We start from the raw sequence: 16803 nt of genomic DNA, 5'->3' as shown, positions 1-16803 counted from the left end.
ACTGGAGCAGGCCGAAAGGAACCAGCACTGTATTTTTCCCTGTCATTGATAGCTGAGGGGATATCCAATATTGGCTTACCTCAGTCTGGCGGGACTTTTGGTTCTTTCCCCTACACCCATTTAAAAGGTGCCCTTTCCACTTTGATCAGCCTCTCTTGCTGCCTCCTTGTGCTGAATGCAAATCCCTCTGATTGGCCCATTCCATCACCTTTTAGGGAAATAGAGGCAGGGCTGTTTTCAGGTCCTGAGTGAACAGGACTTTCAGGGTCTGTTCCTAGGATCATTGGATCTGCAGAATGTTCCCAGGTGGCATGTTTTACCTAGAAAGGGAGAAGAGTCTGACACTTCCTATAATGGGTTCTGCCTGGCTTCAGTGTTGGACTGGTTGGCTTGGGAAGAAGGGGACACTGTCAGGCAAATGGGAGTGTGTGTGTGTCTGTGTGTAAGTGCACTGTGCTTGCTCTTTTGCTTTGCCAGACAGTGTCTACATCTGTGTATCTGCCAGGCAAGCCCTTTGCTTTGGCCAGGCATGTGTGAATTTGTCTGTGCTTTGCCTCTGTGTCCACCATGCTACACTAACCCTTTGCTTGCTGACTGTGTTTTTGTCTGTACAGGGGGAGTGAGCTAAGGTACTGCTTGGCCCCTGGGCCGCTCTAGCCAGACAACTTGGGCAGTTGCCTCTGCTCCCAGCGTTGACTGAACAAACCAGACTGGCGAGGCTTGGCTCCTGCCCCCACCCACTGGATGGCCAGCGCCGAGACTCACCTGGACCCACAGGGCCTGGCTGCAGCTGGAGGAGTGAGCCACTGTGGGTGGGAGAGTAGTTCTGGGCTGCCCTTAGCTGCGTGAGCTGAACCAATCTGTGGCATCTCCTTAGTGCGTGGGCAGGAAGCCTCTCTGTACAATCGAGTCTCCATGTGATCCACTCTAGGGCATATAATCTCAGTGGTGGGCACTGTGCCTGTACCCAGGCGTTACACCTCTAGGTGCTGATGGTGTTTAATCCCTGTGCCAGCATCCATTTCTGTCTGGCCTGAACTGTGGCCAATGTGTGGTGCTCTCTGTTTCTTCCATGTGTCCATGTCTTCTTGCCCCTGTTTGCACACTCCTGTTTCCAGGGGCCTGGGGCAGAGCACTAACTTGTCTGCTCCCTGGCCAGCTTCTCTAGAGGCTTGTGCTGCTCACCCACGGACCACACACACTAAAATGAGGCAGCTTTGGAAGGAGGAGGCCCAATCTAGGCCTTGCTTTCCCTCAAATCCACGAAGGTGTCTTTGGCAGAAGTCTACATGCTCAGCTTTACGCAAGGCAGCGTCCTTATCTGCACGAAGTCTGGACAGCACAAGCTCACTGGGAAGGGACCTTTGCCCCTGAGTTGTGTGGGATGGAGGAGGGCTCAGGGAAATAATGGCACCCCACTAGACTTGAGCCTGCTGGGCTATGGAGCATCTTTAATGAAGGAGGCCAGGGATGCAGTCTCTTACTACCATTGTGCCCACCTCGCTCTGGGAAGGTCTCACAGGGGCTGGGCTACAGTGAACCCCTTTTTTGTAGAAGAAATAAAGTCTGTTTCGTTTGGTAAAAGTGCTGTGTGGTTTGTTCCTAGCGCAGACCCCTGTCTCCCTCTTCCCCACGTCCCCTTCTTACCCCAATATCCTGCTCTTGTGTTCTCCACACCCCATCATTCTTTCATTCACATTTAATTTGCTTCTGAATATGGCTGCCTTCCTCTCTCCTGCTACTCATTCCTGGTTGCAGTGGTTAACGGGTTGCCAGCCTCAAGTAGTATTTTGTTGAAGTATTAAACACAGTACACACAGAAGTATTTGCTCGGATTTGTCTTAACTTGGTAGTTTGAAGTGTGCAAAATTTACAGGCCATTGGTTCCCTGATGTGTGGAGGAAAGATGACCCTGGGCCGTGGGGGAAGCAACTTATTCCTTCCCCTTAGTTCTTAGTCTTGCATCCTGGTTTAGCACTAGAACTAGAGTTACTGCATCAGGTTTTTCCATTCAGCATTTATCGTGGCTTTGGGTGTTTGAGATGTAGGGGAGGAACAGGCAGTGCAAGATACATATGCTTCCTCCTCCTTTGCGTCTTGAGCAGCTTAAAGTTATTTGTCAAGGTGATGGTATTAGTTACCCCCAGTGAGTTGTGCTGCTCTTGTAGAAAGTTAGCCATGCCTCAGAGCTACTCTGGGAGAGTGCAGAAGCCCTAGGGTTTTTTTGTTCATTATACTTATACAATTGAAGAAACTAATAGGCATTGAACATAGCCAGAAATGGAATGAGTGAAGTTTCAGCATACTGAAGTCAGTCATTGCTAGTTTAATCTAGCTTAGCATTATTATCCTTATGAGAATATTGAACCAAAGGAATCGGAGTACTGCATGACACTTAACAGTAGGGATGGGGAAGGGATCGCACCCTTTACTCTTGCTGGCAATCAACAAGATGTTGGCCAGCTTGGCAATCTCACTTAGCCATGAATACTCACTACATGCTTCCCCCACCTTGTGCCCTGCATCTTTTCCTGTTTTTGTTCCATTGCTCAGAGACGCATCTTTCTTTCTCTCTCTTTTTTTCCGTTTCCTCCTCCCTCCCCCTCCCCTCCTTTTCCCCAGTGCACCCTGAGACCCAGTCCTTGGCAGTGCTGGCCCCCCTGCAGGACGTGGTGGTGGGGGCTGGGGATGCAGCTCTCTTCGAGTGCCTGGTGTCTGGCCCACCTGATGTGGATGTGGACTGGCTATGGCGGGGGCGCCTGCTCCAGCCTGCTCTGCTCCAGTGCAAGATGCATTTCGATGGGCGCAAGTGCAAGCTACTGCTTACCTCTGTGCATGAGGATGATAGTGGTATCTACACGTGCAAGCTTAGCACAGCTAAAGGTAAGGAAGGAGGAAATGCTGCACTGGGAGAAGTCAAGGTGGTCCAGGAGCAAGAAGGGGATGCTTGTAACTGGCTGCTCACCTTCAACCAACCATTGTAACAGTGCCTTTAATAGCAGTGTGATGAACATATATAAATAGGTGATGTTTATCTCCATCCCTTGAAACCCTTAACCTGCTTGTTCTTCCATATTCAGGTGCTCTTACAGGCACGAGAGCAGGTTGGGCTCAGTTTTTTTCTGGTCAGCTGGCAACCCTATTTGCAACAGGGTCATCGCTGCACTGATATAATTGGGTGGGGGGATGGTGTCTCTGTGATGCTGAAGTTTTAAGATTCCATTTTTGACCATTCAAAATAGGCACACATGTTTAAAGTGTTACAATTCATTCCTTATACTAAAGCAGGAAGCATGAATAGCCTGCTGCCATAGGCCCTGGGGGCTGGCATGCCTCATTAAACCAATGTAAGAACCGTCACTTCACCCTATCTGCTTCCCTGCCACCTAGAAAACGCATTGAGACTGCAATCCTAGGCGCACATTACTTGGGAGCACTTTCTATTGAACTTGATGGACTTTCTTCTGAGTAGATTTGTTCAGCTGGATAGCTCAGTTGGTTAGAGTGTGGTGCTGATAATACCAAGGTTGTAGTTTTGATTCCTGTAAGAGACAACTGCATATTCATGCATTGCAGGGGGTTGGACTAAATGACCCTCTGGGTCCCTTCCAACTCTATGAGTCTATGTACCCATTTGAGAGAAGGTCCTACACATTAAACTCTGTGGGACTTGTTTCTGAATAGATGTGTATAGTGTTGTATCCATCACAGATTTAGTAAATCAAATATATATATCAAGGCTGGGGAAGGGCAACTGGATTGGATAGGGGAAACTGCAGAACAAATTTAGTTTAGTTTACTTATGGACATCCTGAAGTGACTTAAAATACAATAACAAATTCAATAAAAAGAGTACAAATATAAGAATACGAAAAGTGTTCATGCAAAGTGGGTCGTGGGAGTGGAGAAATCGCCTAACAGCATGAAATATGTCACCACTCCAGTACAGGGTGAACAGCAGCAGCTACCAGAGTCCAGCCTGCTGTCCAAATGGCACAAGTTAGAGCCAATCCACACTTTTCTTTGTCCCATGATTTCTAGTCACAGGTCTGAGAGGTTTCTTTTTTGTACTTTCCCTGGGAAAACCCGCTGTTTCCTGCTTAATCAGAACAAACATCAATCAACAGAAAACCAAATAAACAGCACAAAAAATATAATGGCATGTTGTGGGAATTCCCTTGCCAGTCTTATTTCTATGCTACTAGTTCATTACAATTCTCCTGCAAAGAGACACCTGGTTGTTTTTAGGGTGTGGAGCAGAGAAGAGCTTCCCCATTTCCTTTCGTATGCAGAGCTATCTAGGGCTGAGTAGCCACCATACATTTAAAGCACATGTATTTCCCCCAAATAATTCTAGGAACTGTAGGTTACCCCCATAGAGCTATAACTCCCAGCACCTTTAACAAACTACAGTTCCCTGGATTCTTGGTGGGAGAGTGAAGTCATTTGCTTTAAATGTGCTTTCACTGTAGAGTGTGTGCTCAAACACAGTGCACTTGAGTTGGCGTTAGATAAAAAGACATTCCAGACTGGTGAGCTGAGATAAATTCCTGGGCAGTTTATGGGTTGGGGGACAGGGAGTCAAAGGGGCAAGAAGTATAGTAAAGGATGCAACTGTGTGGCCGTGCCAGTCCTCTCTGGGTTACAATCCTGGATTTGAGTCCCTAGCTGAGAGTTGCTTTCTGGACCTGTATTAAGGGACAAGAAGCTTCAGCAGAGAAGGAAAGAAATATATTAATATAGTAGGCCTTATACCTTAGGTATGTACCGAGCTTCTGAACTGGCAGGACAAATAATACAGCCAAGAATAACCTCCACAGACCTGCTTGCTTGCTTTTATGTGGCCAGGCTGAAAAGGTCATTTCGTGCGTGGAGAGGTTACATGCGGAGCGGCTAGCTTGCAAAAGTGGGCAAAGGGAAAGCCTCCACCCTAAGCTCATATGAGCACACAGTTCACATTCAGAAAAGAAGGCTGTGTACAAACCATACTTAAAGCACATTTCCTTCACCCAAAGAATCCTGAGAACTGTAGTTTGCTAAGGGTACTGGGAATGGTAGCTCTGTGAGGGTTCCCTGAATCCTTGGGATGTGCTTTGAATATGCTTTAAAGACACAGTGTGTATGTAGCAGAAGACATCCAAGCACCAGTTTTTTTTCCAGGGAAGGGGATAGCCATACCTCTTAAGAGTTTGCACCAAGCCTTGAACCTGTTTGTCGCTCAGATGCTATGTCATTGTGCCCTCTAGCACCCAAGGCCATGCACAGCTACTCCGCTATCAAACAGTTGCAATAAGGAACTCCACTGGTGCTTTTAGCTAGGCACCAGAGTTCTAGCCCCAGACCAGGAGTTCCATGAGAGAAAGGAGCTGAGCAGTCCTATTTCACTTGCCTCAGACACACCCCAAACCCCTTTGGAATCTGTTCAGTGGCTTGGAAGAATTCCCCAAGTGGTGTGGGATTGGTTAGGGCCTGCAATGGCATTGCTTGTTACCCATTTCTTGCCACAATCACCTCTCTTTCTTGCTTTGTGGCAGAAGCGGTGGGGCTGGCTTTAAAAACGGCACCTTGTTTGAGTGTAAGCAGCTTAGCAAGGCGAGACAAGTTATATTGGCACCTGAGGGAGAAAATCCCCATAAGCAGTGGAGGCTGGTCCAATAGGGTGAATGGAGCACTGGGCTGCCAGCCTCAGTCTGTTCTCAGCCAATCCCCACTGCTCACTGTCTTGCTTGTCCAGGGGGCAAAACGGTCTGTCGGCTTCCTCCTCCTTAGTCTCCTCCTCCTTAGTCTTAACAGGGTTTCCGTTGCAGAACGAAGCAGGGAGGATGATGGGGGATTTGCTGACTCTGCCTGTTATTGGCTCTGGCTCCACTGATTGCTGGGCCTCCTTCCCATATGCCCCACCAATTCCAATGGGAACCAGCCAACACTGCCCAGAAGTGCTTATCACTGGCAACAAAAAATACAATTTTACCTTTCCAGGTTGTACTTATCGCCAACAACCTGTTTGCAAATTAAACCCACTGGTAGTGCCCAGTGTCTTAGTAATGATGACACTACAGTGGCTGTCACTATTAGAGAGGCCTGTACAGTAGTAGTGGCAACCTGATTAGGGAGGCAAATGACTTTTATTTACATTCTCCCTCTCTCTCCTAGTCTCAGACATGCTCAAGTACATCCTCTGACGGCCCTGTCAGATGACAGATTCAAAGCCAATGAACAGATGTTGGAGGGAGTTGCAGAGGAGGGGAGGGAAACTGGCAAACCTGACGCCTACCCATACAAAAGGGCTTAGATTCTGTTACCTTAGTGATTTGAACAGAGGCTGGCAGCTTTTGCAGGAATGTTCTAAGGAGGGTTGTTGCCACTTTCTCCTCTTACCCACACCCTGGCCTGGATCCTGTGCCTATAACAGCAACCTGACATACAGAAATTTAGCAGCTGAGGATTTTTGTGGTTTGGAGATAAAGCAGTGTGTGTGTGTGTGTGTGTGTGTGTGAGAGAGAGAGAGAGAGAGAGAGAGAGAGAGAGAGAGAGAGAGAACGCAAGCACACACCTTTCCCTGTTTCATTTCTGTGCATCAGAAAGAGTGGCATTCAGTGCAGAAGAGCAGAACCATTTAAAAAGTTGGATAATTCATTCATTCGCCTGCTTATTTGTATGCTGCTTTCCCACAAGAAATTAGCCAAAGTGGCTCAAGGTGTTATCAAAAGATTAGCAAGAATTTTCACAAGGAAGAATAGCAAATAATTATATTGCATTAATAAGTAAATGAATCATAAAAATAACCTACCTCCAAGCATTAGGATCTAATGGTCACAAGGAGAATTGGAAGCCAGGGTCAGCTTTAAGACAGTGCCCAGAAAGAAGCAGGAGCAATTCGCTTATGAACTCTCCTCTTCCTTAATAACTCCAACCCTATGCCCAAAGAACTTCCTTCCTGCTCTTTTGCCCCCAACGTTTCCCTTGCTCACAACTTCGCACAAGTGCCCCATGCCCAAGGGTATAGCAGTCCAGTCACACAATCTGCTGCCAGCTGCTTCCCCTACTGTGCCTTCCATCCATGACACTGAGGCTGCTTTCAGAAGGGAAGGGAAGATTTATCCAGGGCCCTCCACTGTAGCTGACCCTTCGCTGTGCCTTGCAGATGAGCTGACATGCAGCGCCAAGCTGACGGTCTTGCCCTCGCAGCAGCCACTCTTCACCCGCAAGCTGGAGGCCGTGGCTGTGGTGGAGGGGCGGATGGCACGGTTCGACTGCAAGATCAGCGGCAAACCCACACCAGTTGTCACCTGGACACGCTTCGGTAATAGCCTCCATCTCCCAGTACAGGAGGCTCTGGGTAACAGGGAATTCAAAAATCAGCTTTTGGGGGGTTGGGAGGACAATAGAGTGTGGGATTGGTGCCCATCTATTCATGGTGGCCTTGATGTTGCAGAGAGATCAGGCCGCAGGGTCAAGCTGCTCCCCACTCCACGTTCCTTTTTGGAAACCATGACAACTGGGAGGAGGGGGCAGGGGCAGACCATCAATCAGCTTCTTGAATTGAAACCAGCACATCTGATTATGGTCAAATGTGTCCACCTAAGGACTGGGCACAGAGTCCCTACCTCTCAGTATCTATGGAGTTTGGCTGGGGTTGCACCCATGTACATGCCTCTGTAGTGTTCTCTTCACTGTCTTGTTGGAGTGTCTACAGTTCTCAAGTGCACAGCAGGCCTTTCTGCATACTCTGTTTCCAGCTACAAACTCAGCCGCTGCTCTGGATGACAAAGTTGATCTACAAGTTTTTATTCAGGATCCTGAGCTGTGCTGGATGCCGCCCTCTTCTTCAGACTGGGAGCCGGTTGCTGGCAAAAGAGCTCTCCCACATTTGTAGCAAAACTAGCATGTGTAGGGCAGTGTGGCCTACCTACCCCATGTCATAAATTTCAATATAGCTACTCTTCTGGGGTGGGGCTGGGCAAGGCCTCTCTGTCTTTATTTCCGTTCCCTATCGTGGCCCAAGGGATAGAGGGATGCCACCTCCCCGTTCCAGGCCCTAAACCAGTGGAAGGCTTGGTTTCGTTAAGGATAAAGCCTGCCTTGGTTCCTCCTGCTTTCGGACCAGGCCTCTCTGACTGAGATGTGTCTGATGCAGGCCAGCCTGTGCAAGAGGGGGAAACCATGCGCCTACAGCAGGACGGCGGGCTGTACTCGCTGCTGCTCCTGCACGTGAGCTCCGAGGACGAGGGCCAGTACGGAGTGAGCGCCAGCAACAAACATGGCCGAGCCGAGTGCACCGCTGAGCTGTATGTGGAGGAGCCGAGACCAGCAACCAGCTCTCAGATGTGAGTATGAGGAGAAAGGAAGGGCTGAGGATGGGGCCTAGGATATCCCATTAAATCAGGGGCAGGGAACCTTTTTTCCAACTCAAGGACCACATTAGCACATGGATAACCTTTCAAGGGGTGAAAGGTTCCATGGGTGGTAGGTAACCTTTCTACAGTAGGCTTTGTTTCAGCCACAGAAAAGTCAGAGAGTGTTCTCTCTCTTTCTCTCTGCATCCCCAAACACACACCTTTCTCCATCCTCTCTCCAGGCAAGCAAGGGACATTTCTACAGTTCAGGAACTTATTCCAGTCAGAGGGGAAAAGCACTTGGGGCCTGAGGAGTGGGGTGGTAGTAGTCTGGGGAGAGACCCAAGGGCCAGGTAGAGAACCTGGAGGGCCACATTTGGACCCTGGGCCTGAAGTTCCCTACCACTTGCCTTAGGTGTTGGGTCACAGTCAGTTGTGGGCATTTTAATATTTCTTACAGCCAATGTTCTGACACCAGCTATCTTCCTGTGCTAATTTGCTTATGCGAATGTACCCATGGCCTCCTAATTCGGCTTGCACTGTACCCTGGCACTGCATCTTTTTTTGTGGGGAGGGCACATTTAAGGCCTGGGCCATTTTTAAACAGTCCTGACCCATGGAATAAATGCTGTTTGTTTTGTTTGGCTTTTGACTACACAGTGTGGCTTCTCTCCACCCCCAAGTTCCATATTAATGTCAGGCAATAAACAGCTAGAAGTTGTTTGTCTGTGATATTAACTTCTGTGTTTCAAATGCATTGCCTTACTGACATTTGTATATGAGTGGTGATAGCTGCTCCCCACCGCGGCCCGGCAATCCTAATATGAGGGGGAAACTCCTCAACCTGGGAGTAATTCTGTATTCATGAGAACCAGACCCGGCCTCTGTTCTCACTGACCCAAGCTCACAGGAAGCTCCCTGGAATGCAGGCCCCGTCACAGCCTGGCTCGTTGCCCAAACCAGAGTGGCCCTCAAACACAGTCGCTCTCAGAGGGCTCTTGCCGTCTTCTTGTGAGAATCAGCTTTGCCTGTGGCCTTACCAGTCTTTCCCAACATACTCCGCTCTTGTATTCCTGTTCCAGGTCTTATAAGTGCACATGCTCTTTCAGAGCACAAATCCTTCAATGCATCAGCAACTATAATTAGCATGCTTAAAACGATGGACATTAGCCAGACAAAATAGAGGCATTTTATATTAAGGCCAATTGAACCGATTACATGTAATATAAAAAAGGACCGGGAGAGTCAATCTGTTGTAGCAGAATAGCAGATATCCCTGGCACTGCATGCAAACAGGCAGTTATCTGGTTATTCCAGGGCAATGAAAAGCATTATCCCTCCCCAGAGCCAAACTGTTGGGTTGATTGCAAAGACATCTCAACTTTAGTTAAAGGCAAATGTTTTTCCATTCCTCTTTAAGCGTGGACAAAACCCTGAAGCGATTGAACTGGGTTGGGTTCGGTACTGTATATTATTACCCAGTTTATTACCCAATATATTACCTATTTCATACAACCAGCAGATTTTCCTATGGCTATCAAAAACTGCTCCAAGAAAGTATGGCATTTCCTGCCTTATACACCTACAGTTTTCTGTTTGTGAAGCAGGAGGAAATATATTCGCCAGCTGCTTTTGCCTGGTTGATTTCTCTTGGCATGGTTCCTTATCTCTGTATAGTCACTATCAAACTCAAGTAGTTAGGGATCCTCATTTCCCAGCCACACACTGGATGATATTGATCTGTTATTTCCCCCTGCAATCACTCCATAATCCACATTTGTTTCATACTTCCGCAGCTCCTTTGGGATCACTTGATCTCCCTTCTGTAACAATGGAAGCACTTCCCAACCCTCATTTGTCTGCTGCTTGTTTTCCCTGGGGAATGTTTGCAAGAAAATCCCCTATGGCTTTTCTCCACCATGTCTGCATCTGTGAAACCTGATCATGGCTTGCCTGCAGAGATGGTTTTTCCTGTTCCAATAGGATGCCTCCAACTTATCATATCTGTGGCTGTGGAGTCCCATGAGCAGGGCAGCCCTGTGGCTGGGCTGGCTGCTTTGATTGAGACCTCTCTTTCCTCTCCCTTTTTGGCCTTGCAGCTCCAAGCTGGAGAAGATGCCCTCTATCCCCGAGGAGCCAGAACAAGGGGAGAGCGAAGTGGAGCGCTTCACCATGCCTGACTTTCTGCGGCCGCTGCATGACCTGGACGTGGTGGAATCCAAGGAGGCTGTGCTTGAGTGCCAAGTGGCTGGGCTGCCCTACCCAGCCATCACCTGGTTCCACAAGGGCCGGCGCATTGAGAGCACTGATGATCGCAGGATGATGCAGTGTAGGCTTCTCCCCTTGCATTTCACCCATGCGCATAAGGGAGCTGCCTCATGAAACAGGGCCAGATCCAGAGCAGGGAGGCCTTGGACCAGGCAGCCTCTGTGCACTGCCATCACTTGTTTATTCCTCCTCCTCGTTGTTTTGGTGATTGTAATTTATCTCATCTGTGAGCTGCTTTGCACAGGAAACAGGGCCCCTCCAGACTTTTTTTTGGGAGGGGGGGATGTACTTCCCCAGTATGAGGAACGGCTAAGGGAGCTGGGCATGTTTAGCCTGGAGAAGAGGAGGTTAAGGGGTGATATGATAGCCATGTTCAAATATATAAAAGGATGTCACATAGAGGAGGGAGAAAGGTTGTTTTCTGCTGCTCCAGAGAAGCGGACACGGAGCAATGGATCCAAACTACAAGAAAGAAGATTCCACCTAAACATTAGGAAGAACTTCCTGACAGTAAGAGCTGTTTGACAGTGGAATTTGCTGCCAAGGAGTGTGGTGGAGTCTCCTTCTTTGGAGGTCTTTAAGCAGAGGCTTGACAACCATATGTCAGGAGTGCTCTGATGGTGTTTCCTGCTTGGCAGGGGGTTGGACTCGATGGCCCTTGTGGTCTCTCCCAACTCTATGATTCTATGATTCTATGATTCTAGTAAAGAGCTGCAGGATAGGTGGCTATGTGAGCAGCTTCTTTTTTTCTTTCTTGCCACCATTGTCCCCTTGCTCAGCTCACCCCCCTCTGGGCCAGAGGAAGGTGGCTGTGGCAAGGAGGCAAAGGGGAAGGGGCCCGAGTCTCTTGGCAGTGGGGCCTCTGCAGAGCCATAGGTCGCAGCGGATGCCCGACTGTGCCAACCTCTGACACTGGCCTTGATATAGAAGCACCAGCTGGAGCTGGGGGGCAATTTGCTGAGCCCTTCCCAGTGAAAATAAGGCAGGGTTGAGCCAAAACATATTGGTGCTTGAAGTGGAAAATTGGATGATCCCCCCTCTCTTAACAAATTAACATGAGGACCATCTGCCGGGAAGTTCCCCATCTCAGACCTCACAGGAGCTGTGCTGTGACTTGCACAGTTTCCCGTGATTTCCAAAGGAGCATATGCAGAACTGTGTCCAGGTTAACTCAGATCTCTTTGTCTCCCATTCTCCTCCTCTTAATGGCGAAAGGTGGCTGGGATGACAATAGGTGGCTGTCATTGCCCCTGCGTTACACTGCCTCTGGCCCATCCTGCCTGTGCCCATCACACCTGTAAGGCAGCACATCCTTACCCCAGCAGCACCTGCAGGATTCTACCCCCCCCCCACATTGCTACACCTTCCCTCCCCATGTCCCTAATATCATTTCCCTAGCAAACATGTCAGTACCTGTATGCTTTGGCTCTCACTGGTTGTTCCTTTGTACAAAGATTGTAACATGTTCTCTGTTCCCTCCCTTCCACCATCCATTGCAGACAAGGATGTGCATCGCTTGGTCTTCATCTCTGTCAGTCACGCCCACGCCGGGGTTTATAAAAGTGTCATTGCCAACAAACTGGGCAAGGCCACCTGCTATGCTCACCTCTATGTCACAGGTAAGGATGGGGAAACGGTGGGAGGAGCAGCTGTTCAGCATCAGCACCCCATGAGGTGCTTTGCCTGGGCCCAGGGATGGCGAACCTTGGGCCTGAGGGCTGACTATGACCCTTTAGACCTCTCCGTCCAACCCTTGGGGCACTTCCCAGGCCACAACCCTCACTTGTCCTGCTCCACACCCTCAAGTGCCTTTGCATGGCTGGAATGTGTCTTTGAACTAGAATATAGTCCTTGAACTATAACAATGCCTGTCACTTGCCTGGAGTTGTGAGGGTGGGTTGGTGTAGAAAGTTCCGACTTTCGCATGGCTGGAACGCAGCCTATTTGACAAAGGTAAGAGCCACATCTGTTGATCTGTCACTTTTGACTCTGGTCCTGTTCTCCTTCTGCCTCTGGTCATGCCCATTGCAGGCATGCAGCGCCACACATCTTCTCAGTGCTGGTGTTGAATGCCCCTCTGTAATATTTTGGATCATTCTCTCCCAGGATGGCAAATGTGAAGTCTAAGGGCCTGATTCCAGTCTTAATTGCTCATGGAGCTATCTTCTGGTGGAGCAAGCAAGTCATCTATATAGAGGGCTTCAGATGTCTTCCAGCTCTCTGCTGTTTAAACCTTTAACACATTGGAGACCACATAATATCACTGAGTCCTGGAACTCTAGAAAGAGTGACTTAAGCACCCACTAATTAAAAACATAGACTAGTACGCAAGCCTCAGAATCCCCTAGGGAGGGGGCAAAGGTGATCCTGATCAGAAAGCAGAACATACTGTCTGTGCACATGCAATATATTTAAAGCACATTTGAAGGACATTTCCCTGCTCCTTAAAGAATTATGGGTATACAGTTTACCCCTCACTTTGTTACAGTTCTCAGCAACCCTTCACAAACTACAGGGCTCAGAACTCTTGGAGGGAAATAACATGCTTCAAATGTGCTTTACAGGAATAATGTGTACATATACCCCTGTCTCCTCATCTTTCTTGATGGGTCCTCACCCACCTCCATGCTTGTCTTTTACAGATGTGGTGCCCACACCCCCTGATGGCCCGCCGGCCATAGCTGCTGTCACTGGCCGAGCAGTCACACTGAAATGGAACAAGCCCAAGTGGCTGGATTCAGCTATTGGTAAGCAGGGCCAGGAAGGCAAGTGGCAGTGTAGTGGCAGCCGGGTGGAGAAGGAGCTGGGCTGTGAAGAAATAGCTGCTTGAGGTGTCAATTGGGAGAATTTGGTGTCAGGTGCAGGAGCTGGTGCCCCAGTCTCTCCTGCTGTAGGGCAAATGCATCTTAGAGGGCAGGCCATTCCACATAACTGGATTCCTCTGCTGGGCAGCCTGGCAGTTGTCACTGGGCAGGTGGGCGCACAATCTGGTGCTGCGATTGCAAGTGAGGCCCCCGCTCTCACTGACAGCTGCCATTGATGTGTTGTACAGCCCACTCTCTCTGTGTGCTACTGGCAGGCAAAGGGGGCATTACACATTTGCATACACTGACTGGAAAATGTGTTTGCATTAGCACTGGTGGGTTGTTGTTAGGGGTGTATCTGCTTCTCTCTCTCTCTCTCTCTCTCTCACACACACACACACACACACACATCCCACACATACAAAGCTGCGCCTCAGAAAAGCTGCATTTTGCAAATTAAGCCAATTTGCACAATTGCTGTTATTTTGTATGCAGTGGTACCTCTGGTTACGTACTTAATTCGTTCCGGAGGTCCGTTCTTAACCTGAAGCACCACTTTAGCTAATGGGGCCTCCCGCTGCTGCCGCACGATTTCTGTTCTCATCCTGAAACAAAGTTCTTAACCCGAGGTACTGTTTCAGGGATAGCGGAGTCTGTAACCTGAAGCGTATGTAATCTGAAGCGTATGTAACCCAAGGTACCACTGTACTTTATGGTATACAAAATATGTGCAGGCCGGTAAAACAGTTTACCACAAATCTTATTCAGCTACCTGAAAATTTCAGATGGTGTTACTCACACACTTCCAAGTACTGTATATCCTTCTTAGCCTATAAGGACTAGAAACTTACTTTGTTGTTTTACTTCTGTTGTTGCTGACCAAAAGCTGTTTTTCATGCAAACCTAAAGGGCATCAATTAGCTTTAAGGGGGAGAAATCATCCAGAGGGTGAGTATTATCCAGTTTTCCCAACAGCCTGCCATATCCTTGTGACTCACAGACAGGCCCTTGCCTCCCCACTACTGTAGTATTGAGTGGGGGTGGCATACAAGCATAGCATAAAGTCCTAACTCTGGACAAATGATGCATAGCCTCACTAGCTCTCTGCTGGAAATTCTCTTCTTCTGTTCTCAGACCCTGCAGCTGTGACTTACACCATCCAGCAGCAGGTCCTGGGTAGCAGCCACTGGACTGTGATTGCCACGGGGGTACATGATACCAGCTACACCGTCCTGGCTCTGAAGAAGGGCATCCGCTACATGTTCCGTGTACTCACAGCTACAGCCAAGGCTAATAGCAAGCCCTCACCACCCACTGAGGCTGTGCAGCTCCTTGATCGTGGTAAGGCAGCGTCAAAGCAGGGAAAGGGGAAGAGGACAGGTGGTGGGGGGTGGGGAAGTAGGAGGAGGGAAATGGAAAAGAAGCTGACACTATGGTAGTCTCCTCGCACACACATACCCCAAGCTGGAGTGATGATGCCTCAGGGCAAATGAGATTTTCCCAGTCTCAGTCTGATGCTCTGGTGGTTAAACAAGAAACATATTTAGATAGACTCAGACAGAAGCAAATAGCCAAAGGCCCATAACAAAACAGAAGGAAAGGTTGCACTTCTAGCTTTCTGCTCCTTTCTGGTCTCATAATTAGGCAGCAGGGTTTACTCAGGTTCTAATCCTAAATATAAAGATTCTGATATAATTAATGTCATGGTTTCTCCAGAGCCCATGGCAGAAAGCCATAAATGCTTTCTCCCTTGGCGGAACTGCTTGCCACCTCCAGCATCTTTGAAGTAGCTTCTCTGTTGAAGTAGAGTTGCTGAATCCTTTGCTTGGCATCTTCTCTATACACATTGAAAATCCCACGAAAGAACTGCTAGAAGTGGGTTTCCCCCTTGCGGCCAAGAGCCCATATTAGAGCACTTTTGGCATAATGCTTATTCTGGGCTAGTGGAGATTCGGCTCCGGGCTCAGTGTCTGGGTACAATAAATCAGGAATTATTCAGGAATGGCCTCTGGAATGTGAACCCCCAAAGTAAGGGTTCCTGTTTGATGTGTCAAAACAGGATTCTAACCTAGCTAGCTGAGAACTTGGATATCTGTCCACTCCCCTACATACTGATGGTCCAGGGTGGGGAACCTGTGTCCCCTCCAGAAGTTGGCCTCCAAGTCCCAATAGTCCCAGCCAGCATTGCCAATGGTGAGAGATTATGGGAGTTGTGGTCTAGCAACCTCTGGAGGACCACAGGTTCCATATTCCCGATCTAGAACAGCAAACTGACCTCCTTGTGTTGCCTGCTATGGTGGCTGTGCTTGCAGGGCCTTACCTAGCAGAGGCCCCCATGATCCTGGACAAGCCGGATGTGGTGTATGCAGTGGAGGGGCAGCCGGCCAGCATCACCGTAACCCTCAACCACGTAGAGGTTGCTGTCACCTGGAGAAGGTAGGGAAGCTCCCAAGTCACACTTCTATAGAATCCAGCTCACAGACTTCTTGGTAGGCTGTTGAGTCAACTGCATGTGCCATGATGATGTTAAGATCTGGGATGAGAACAGCTGCCTTGTATCTTTGGGAAAGGGAGGAGGAGGGTCAAAGGGAAAGAAAAAATAAACGACGGAGGGACTTTTTCTAAGGGTGGCCTGCAAGGAAGGTACCGTATTTTTCGCCCTATAGGACGCACCGTCCCATAAGGCGCACCTAGTTTTTTGGGGGGGAAATAAAGGGGGGGAAATTATTTCCCCCACAGGCGCGGGGCTGGGGCGGGGGAAGCCCGAGCTTCCCCTGACCCCAGCCCCCAGAACAGGCAACTCTCCGCAAGCAGCGGGAGCCCAGCGCAGGGCTCCCGCTGCTTGCGGAGAGGTGCGTGAAGTCTGGGTGTGCTGAGCTCAGCGCGCCCAGCCTTCGGCATGCAGGCAACTCTCCGCGGCTTGCGGAGATCTGCGCGAAGCCTGGAGAGCGAGAGGGGTCGGTGCGCACCGACGCCTCTTGCTCTCCAGGCTTCAGCGAAAGCCTGCATTTGCCCCATAGGACGCACACACATTTCCCCTTCATTTTTGGAGGGGAAAAAGTGCGTCCTATGGGGCGAAAAATACGGTATTTGGCTTTTGCTGTGTTTTATTTCATTGCTTGTTTATAGCCTGCCCTAGTCTCCAGGCTCAAGGTGAGGTAGAATAATTTCACCAGAAAATCTGATGTCACTGAAGGACTCACAATTTAAAGGCCATTTTGTCCTTAGCTTGGAGCGCAAGCCTGGGTTTGCCATCAAATGTTGAACTCAGCAATGGCAAACCATGACCCCTTTGGTAAGTCCACCTGTCTGATACAGGTCTTTGCAGTGGAGGCTGGTCCATTAGGAGAATGGGATGCTGCCCCACAATCCCAGATCGTCCTCAACCCCAGCCC

At 49.1% G+C, this 16803-nt stretch overlaps 1 protein-coding gene across 6 annotated transcripts in view; it reads left to right on the top strand.

Moving 5' to 3' along the window:
* Positions 1-16803, top strand: part of SPEG (striated muscle enriched protein kinase) — a 109221-nt gene that overhangs the window by 60065 nt on the left and 32353 nt on the right. For all 6 annotated transcript variants that reach the window (XM_081839084.1, XM_081839085.1, XM_081839089.1 and 3 more), the window contains 8 exons: positions 2623-2883; positions 7145-7303; positions 8138-8327; positions 10436-10665; positions 12104-12223; positions 13247-13351; positions 14543-14749; positions 15721-15844. In XM_081839084.1, the coding sequence (XP_081695210.1) occupies positions 2623-2883; positions 7145-7303; positions 8138-8327; positions 10436-10665; positions 12104-12223; positions 13247-13351; positions 14543-14749; positions 15721-15844 (1396 nt within the window). The remainder of the gene's footprint in view (positions 1-2622; positions 2884-7144; positions 7304-8137; positions 8328-10435; positions 10666-12103; positions 12224-13246; positions 13352-14542; positions 14750-15720; positions 15845-16803) is intronic.

The sequence above is a fragment of the Podarcis erhardii genome, assembly GCF_964252035.2.
Source record: "Podarcis erhardii genome assembly, chromosome: 1".
In the NCBI taxonomy this organism is placed as follows: Eukaryota; Metazoa; Chordata; class Lepidosauria; order Squamata; family Lacertidae; genus Podarcis; species Podarcis erhardii.
The sequence above is the reverse complement of the archived record's forward strand: the minus strand, read 5'-3'. Positions and strand labels throughout refer to the sequence as shown.